Source organism: Rhinoraja longicauda, chromosome 32, assembly GCF_053455715.1.
Source record: "Rhinoraja longicauda isolate Sanriku21f chromosome 32, sRhiLon1.1, whole genome shotgun sequence".
NCBI classification, from domain to species: Eukaryota; Metazoa; Chordata; class Chondrichthyes; order Rajiformes; family Arhynchobatidae; genus Rhinoraja; species Rhinoraja longicauda.
Genome location: NC_135984.1, coordinates 24,816,503 through 24,824,343, shown reverse-complemented (window position 1 = coordinate 24,824,343; position 7,841 = coordinate 24,816,503). Strand labels below are relative to the sequence as shown.

General features: G+C 47.9%; 1 protein-coding gene across 1 annotated transcript in view; it reads left to right on the top strand.

The window, feature by feature from the left end:
- Positions 1–1,379: 1,379 nt before the first annotated feature.
- The window catches only part of ets1 (v-ets avian erythroblastosis virus E26 oncogene homolog 1), a 125,835-nt gene continuing 119,373 nt past the window's right edge, over positions 1,380–7,841 (top strand). Inside the window, exons 1-2 of the mRNA XM_078426660.1 lie at positions 1,380–1,704; positions 6,434–6,511. Of these exons, the coding sequence (XP_078282786.1) occupies positions 6,443–6,511 (69 nt within the window). The 5' untranslated portion in view covers positions 1,380–1,704; positions 6,434–6,442. The remainder of the gene's footprint in view (positions 1,705–6,433; positions 6,512–7,841) is intronic.

Here is a 7,841-nt window from a genome sequence, read left to right as displayed (position 1 = left end):
ACACAGACAGTGGAGCACACAGTCACCAGTTGCCCCAAATACCGCCCACCGAATGGTGAACGAGGTCTGATTGACCTGGACGATGACACGTTGGCCTGGCTCGCCTCAACGGAGCTGCAGGTCTAAAAGACATACGACAGAAGAAGAAGAAGGGCCTCTTTGTGATGTACTCAGTCATTGTAAACCCGGTTACCATCACCCGGCCTGCGTCGCCGTGATACACACAAAACGCTGGAGTAACTCAGCCGGTCAGGCAGCATCTCTGGATAGAAGGAATGGGTGACATTTCAGGTGGAGACCGTTCTTCAGACTACATGTGTAGGAAGGAACTGCAGATGCAGGTCTCCAAATTTGAGGAAGGACATTCTTGCTATTGAGGGCGTGCAGCGTAGGTTTACTAGGTTAATTCCCGGAAAGGCGGGACTGTCGTATGTTGAAAGACTGGAGCGACTAGGCTTGTATACACTGGAATTTAGAAGGGTGAGAGGGGATCTTATTGAAACATATAAGATTATTAAGGGATTGGATATGTTAGAGGCAGGAAACATGTTCCCAATATTGGGGGGGTCCAGAACCAGGGAAAACAGTTTAAGAATAAGGGGTAGGCCATTTAGAACGGAGATGAGGAAGAACTTTTTCAGTCAGAGAGTTGTGAATCTGTGGAATTCTCTGCCTCAGAAGGCAGTGGAGGCCAATTCTCTGGATTCTTTCAAGAGAGAGCTAGATACTCTTAATGATAGCGGAGTCAGGGGGTACTGATTGTGGATGATTAGCCATGATCGCATTGAATGGCAGTGCTGGCTCAAAGGGCCGAATGGCCTACTCCTGCATCTATTGATCTATTGTCTATTGTTTACACCCAAGATAGACACAAAAGGCTGGAGCAACTCAGCGGGACAGGCTGCATCCCTGGGTAGAAGGGTCGAGACCCTTCTTCAGACTGAGAGTCAGGGAAGGGGGAGATACATAGATATAAGGAAGCGTGGTGGTTTGGTTTTGGTGATAGACAATAGACAATTGGTGCAGGAGGAGGCCATTTGGCCCTTCGAGCCAGCACCGCCATTCAATGTGATCATGGCTGATCATTCTCAATCAGTACCCCGTTCCTGCCTTCTCCCCATACACCCTGACTCCGCTATCCTTAAGAGCTCTATCCAGCTCTCTCTTGAATGGTTGTGGTTGTGAATGATATTTTTGGTTGTGTGACACTGAATCGTGAGCGTGCCGAGGCATTTACAAGAAGACCAGCCTCGGGCGGGTCACGATTCCTGTTTCAGGAAGGTTGGGATCCGGTAGGACGTGATGCAAGTGACACTGGCTTGTTAAATAGGTCTAGCCCACCCAGTGTCCGGGACACACCAGCCCCGAGCGTCCTCTCTCTCAACCTCCCCTCCATCAGTCTGGAAGAAGAAGGGTCCCCACCCGGATCTTGCCGACCTCCATTCCCCTCCACTGTAACTAACCATAAAGGCACCGCTGAACCACTGCTGCCCGACCCGCTGAGTTCCTCCAGCACTTTGGTTCCAGCTCAAGGTTTCAGCTGCTGCCGTTGTTGTTTCCCGTGGTTTTGAAGGTCGGTGGGCGAGGAGGAGACTGCGCTGCGGGCAGGTGGAGGATTGAGGTCGCCAGAAGGTAGCTACTTCCACAAGGAGAAGGGAGAGGAGAGCAGGAACGCAGTGTCGCACATACAGACAGAAGCACAAGGTACGAGTTGTTCAACCTGGCTCCTTTATCATAGAGTCATAGAATCATAGAGTATAAGAAGATAACTGCAGGTGCTGGTACAAATCGAAGGTTTTTATTCACAAAATGCTGGAGTAACTCAGCAGGTCAGGCAGCATCTCGGGAGAGAAGGAATGGGTGACGTTTCGGGTCGAGACCCTTCTTCAGACTCGGGTCCAACTTGCCCATGCCGCCCAACATGCCCCATCTACACTAGTCCCACCTGCCTGCATTTGGCCCATATCCCTCTTTCTGAAGAAGGGTCTCGCCCCGAAACGTCACCCATTCCCTCTCTCCAGAGATGCTGCCTGTCCCGCTGAGTTACTCCAGCATTTTGCAGCTATCTTCAGTTTAAACCAGCATCTGCAGTTCCTACCTACCCATATCCCTCTAAACCTGTGCTATCAATGTACTTGTGTAAATGTTACTTAAACATTGCGATAGTACATGCCTCGATTATTTACTCACCCGACAGCTCGTTCCATCCACCCACCACCCTTTGTGTGTAAAAAAAATGTTCCCCCTCGGGTTCCCATTAAATCTCTGCCCCCTCAAGTTCAGCCTAAGTCCTCTAGTTCTCGATTCCCCTACTCTGGGCAAAAGACCAGGCCCGTTCCTCAAATTTGCGTACGCAGAGATCGATATATAGGATCGATTTTCTTTTAAAACCCCCGCTAATGTCCGTGGCCGAGTGGTGCAAGGGTTAGTGTTGCCAGTGGAAGCTGGCAATTGCTGACTCGGAATGTCCCGTTTCAAGCTCTGAGCCCACCGGCCGTGCCGGTCTGAGGCAGTGACCATGTTGAGGCAGAACCTTGATCAAGACCCAAGACACAGTGGAGTAACTCAATCAGTGGAGTCACTCAAGCGGGTCAATACTCCAGCATTTTGTGTCCACCTTGGAATTCAACCAGCTGTTGTTTCCTACACAACCCTTATCCAATGTTCATCTTTGAACGCATAATGCTCAAGTACCTTCATCGCTGGGCACACGTATTGCAGTCAAAGCATTGTGCTCGTTAGTTAGTGTAAGAAAATAACTGCAGATGCTGGTACAAATCGTTATTCACAAAATGCTGGAGTAACTCAGCGGGTCGGGCAGCATCTCAGGAGAGAAGGAATGGGCGACGTTTCGGGTCGAGACCCTTCAGACTGATGGTCTTCAGACTGATTAATTACATCAGTGTGGGTTCATACATCAGGCACCGTGCATAATGTTGTGCCCATCAGTTCTCATGCACAAATTAATCAGGGCAACGGGCGCATTTGGTCACCGTTACCCTCGATCACTGCACCCGAAGATAGACACGAGAAAACTACAGTAACTCAGTGGGACAGGCAGCGTCTGTGGAGAGAAGGAATGGGTGACGTTTCGGGTCGAGACCCTTCCTCAGCATTGCACCCGAAATGGGTCAAGATGCACAATCCGTGGCGCCCGACCGCGTTAGCAAACGCATTCCAACACGGAGACACGTAAAAAGAGGCAATAGGGTAGATATCCGGCCGCCTCCCGAAAATACCATACGTTTAAAGAAACATCCTAATGCAGGACAGGGAGGTGGAGAGGTTTAGAGAAGAACAACAGATCCCAGGGCGCTGGCGGCCAGTAAGTAATGCAGTGATCAGATGTAGGGTTAATCGAATCACACAGCATGGAAACAGGTTCTTCAGCCCAACCTGCCCATGCTAAAACCAACATGCCTCATCTACACTCGTCCCACCAACCTGCCCATGCTAAAACCAACATGCCCCATCTACACTAGTCCCACCAACCTGCCCATGCTAAAACCAACATGCCCCATCTACACTAGTCCCACCAACCTGCCCATGCTAAAACCAACATGCCCCATCTACACTAGTCCCACCAACCTGCCCATGCTAAAACCAACATGCCCCATCTACACTAGTCCCACCAACCGCGTTTGGCCCATATCACTCTGAACCTTGTAGAAACAAGGAACTGCAGATGCTGGTTTACAAAAAAAGACACAAAGTGCTGGAGTAAATCAGTGGGTCAGGCAGCATCTCTGGAGACTATGGATAGGTAATCCCCCCCCCCATCTTTGCCTGCGTTCACCTATTACCTGCCACATTTTGTCCTGCCACCTATTCCTTCTCTCCAGAGATGCTGCCTGTCCCGCTGAGTTACTCCAGCATTTTGTGTATATCTTTGGTGTAAACCAGCATCTGCAGTTCCTTCTTGCACACTTTGTCCTGCCTCTCTCTATCTCAGCTCTCTTCTTCCCCCCCACCTCCCCCCCTACTTTCAGTCTGAAGAAGGGTCCCAACCCGAAACAAAACCTATCCATGTCCTCCTCCAAAGATGCTGCCCAACCCACTGAGTTACTCCAGCAATTTATGTCCTTTTATCCCTCTACAACTTTCTTATCCATGTACCTATCCAAATGTCTTTTAAATAGTATTATACCTGCCTCAACTACCTCCTCTGGCTGCTCTTTCCATATACCCAACACCATCTGTGTGGAACAAGCTGCCCCTCATGTTCCTATTAAATGGTTCCCCTCTCACCTTTAAAGCTATTCCCTCCGGATCTTGATTCTCTAACTTTGGGTTAATGACGTTAATCTGTGCAAATTCATCTGCATCATTTAAACAATGTGTGAACAATGCACACACGTAGTAAGCAGGAATCTGTGTCAGTCACTGTGCATGACAATGTGAACAGTCATTCAGATCGATTGCCCCCTCAACAGCCTGAGGCAATGACAAAGCTGCTCACTGATCACCGCCCTGAAGGACTTCACGGGGATTCAGTTCAGTTTATTTTGTTGTCACCTGTACCGAGGTACAGTGAAAAGCCTTTATTGCATGCTAACCAGTCAGCAGAAAGACAATACATGGTTGCAATCGAGCCATTCACAGTGTACAGATACATGATAAGAGAATAACGTTTAGTGCAAGGTAAAGCCAGCAAAGTCCGATCGATCAAGGATAGTCCGAGTGTAGGAAAATAACTGCAGATGCTGGTTCAAATCGAAGGTAGACATAAAATGCTGGAGTAACTCAGCGGGTCAGGCAGCATCTCAGGAGAGAAGGAATGGGTGATGTTTCGGGTCGAGACCCTTCTTCAGACTGATTTCAGGGGAGGGGGCGGAACAAAGATAGGATGTAGTTGGAAACAGGAAGACAGCAGGAGAACTGGGAAGGGGGAGGGGAAAGAGAGGGACAGATGAACTATATGAAGTTAGAGAAGTCAATGTTCATACCACTGGGGTGTAAACTGCCCAAGAGGAATATGAGATAGTCCGAGGGTCACCAATGAGGTAGATAGTAGTTCAGGACTGCTCTCTGGTTGTGGTAGGATGGTTCAGTTGCCTGATAACATCTGGGAAGAAACTCCCTGAATCTGAAGGTGTGTATTTTCACACTTCTGAACCTTTTACCCGCTGGGAGAGGGGATTAACATGAACACTCTTGCTGAAGACTCTTGCCGATTTTATTTTGAGACGGGGATTGTTCTCATGCCACAGAAGGCTGTGGAGGCCAAGTCAATGAATATTTTTAAGGCGAAGATTGACAGATTCTTGAGTAGTAAGGGGGCCGGAGGTTACGGGGTGAAGGCAGGAGAATGGGGTTGGGAGAGGAAGATGGATCAACCATGATTGAATAATGGATCAACTTATGAAGCCCACAATCATCTCCAAAAATGAGAGGAGTGGTGATTTAAAAATAAAAATATAAATGATGTAAAAATAAAAATAGAAAAAGATCAGAAAGCCTCTGCCCACCTTTCAACTGGTAACAAAGGGAAGTAGCAGCAGATAAAGGAGATGTGTGAGACGAGTTTTGTTTATACAGAGAGCAGTGGGTTCCTGCAACACGCTGCCTGGACTGGTGGTGGAGGCAGATGCAATAGTGGAGTACGTGATGCTTTATGGCAGGCACATGCATATGCAGGGGATGTAGGCATATAGAGCCATAGAGTCATACAGTGTGGAAACTGGCCCTCCGGCCCAACTTGCCCACACCAACCAACATGTCCCGTGTTTGGCCCATACCCCCTGTCCTATCCATGTACCGGTCTAATTGTTTCTTAAACGTTGTCATAGTCCCTGCCTCAACTACCTCCTCTGGCAGCTTGTTCCATACACCCACCACCCTTTGTTTGAAAACAAATTACCTCTCAGAAACCTATTCAATCTCTTCCCCTTCACCTGAATCCTGTGTCCTCTGGTTTTGCATATGCAGGATGTGCAGGTTGAGGAGATGAGTTTATGTTGGCGTCGTGTTCGGCTGTGGGCCGAGGGGCCTGTTCCTGTCCTGTGCAGTTCTGTGTTCTATGTTCGCCTGCAGCCCGCTGCAGGAATGGTCTGACCCACGCAGTATCTGTGACGGATCACAGTGTGTGTCTCCTCATGTTCACAAGCACTTAACAAAGCAGTGCGCTGCTCACCCTATCTTGACCCCGTGTTTTACTACAGTGGTCACATTAAATATATAACATACACTTCAATTATTGTTAAACAGGATATCATGTCATCAGCTGTAAAGCGGGAACGCATTGCCAGAAAGCATGTGGGGACTGAATGTTGTCTTTTGATTTTATATATAAATGTGTGCACATGATCAGTGCATTAAGAAACATTACTAATTGTGAAATACGATTAAACTACATTGTTGTTTCCCTTCTCTTGGGACTATTGGAGGATCTAACAATTTTAAAAAACATTTGGTTTCTTGTGGTTTTTGGCAGATCTTAAAGATGAATTATTACTCTGACTTAACGGCTGGAAGCTGCACTTCCTACCCTCTGCTTTACATGGGACAGATGGTAAGTTGTATCCACTTCCAGGCAACCTGGGATTCGAACTCTGAGAGGGGCAGGGAATGGGCAAAAGTACATTGTGCAAGGTGCTGCACAGTGGCGAAGCGGTAGGGTTGCTGCCTTACAGCGCCACAGGCCCGGGTTCCATCCAAACTACAGGTGCTGTCTGTGCAGAGTCTGTACGTTCTCCCTGTGACCATGTGGGTTTTCTCCGGGTGCTCTGGTTCCCTCCCACACTCCGAAGAATTACAGGTTAATTGGCTTTGGAAAAATCGTATATTGCCCCTAGTGGTGCTGATGAGCGGGGATTGCTGGGCGGCACGGCCTCGGTGGGCCAAAGGGCTTGTTTTCGCGCTGTATCTCTGAACTAAACTAAACTAAATTTAGAAATAACATTAGTGCGACACTCAATGAATTGCAGGTGCTGGAATCTAGAGCAAAAATCAGAGTGCTGGAGGAATTCAGCCGGTCAAGCAGCATCTGCAGAGGGAAATCTAAGGAGAAGTAGTTTTGGGGGGATAAATACAAAAGGTGGAGTAACTCAGCAGGCCAGGCAGCATCTCCGGCGAAAGCCTATTCCTCTTCCTTTTCTCTGGAGGACCCGCTGAGTTACTCCAGCATCTTCAGTGCAAACCAGCATCTGCAGTTCCTTCCAACATGTATTATGGGGGGAACACTTCCTCAGTGTGAAGAAGGGTCCCGACCTGAAACATCCTCTGTCCAGGGTGGCACAGTGGACAGGGTGGCAGTGGACAGGGTGGGACAGTGGCACAGCAGTTGAGCTGCACCAGAGACCCAGGGTAGATCTTGACCATGGGTGCTGTCTGCGCAGGCTTTGCACGTTCTCCCTGTGACCGAGTGGGTTTTCCCCAGGTGCTCCGGTTTCCTCTCACATTCCAAAAACGTGTGGGTTTTAGGTTAATTGGCTTCTGTATATTGCTGTCATTGTGTGTATGGCATAGATCTCCAGTGTGGACTCACAGGGCTGAAGGGCCTGTTAACTAAACTAAACTAAACTAAACTAAACTAAACTAAACTAAACTAGACTAGACTAACAAAAACTAAACTAATACCAAACTAAACTATTACCAAACTAAAACTAATACTCAGCTGGACTAAGTAAGAGATAAATTGTAGGATATATATTGATTGGGTAAAATACAGGTACTGGAGGATCAGTGATAGTATAAACCATTTGGGCTGAAAGGACTGTTTGTGCTGCCGATATAATTCTACATGACCAATTACTATTTAGCTGCTTTTATGAGACAGATTATTCTGGCTGTCAGCACCAATGTAAAGTTTGTTCCCTTAGCTTTTAATTGCAGCTTTAAGA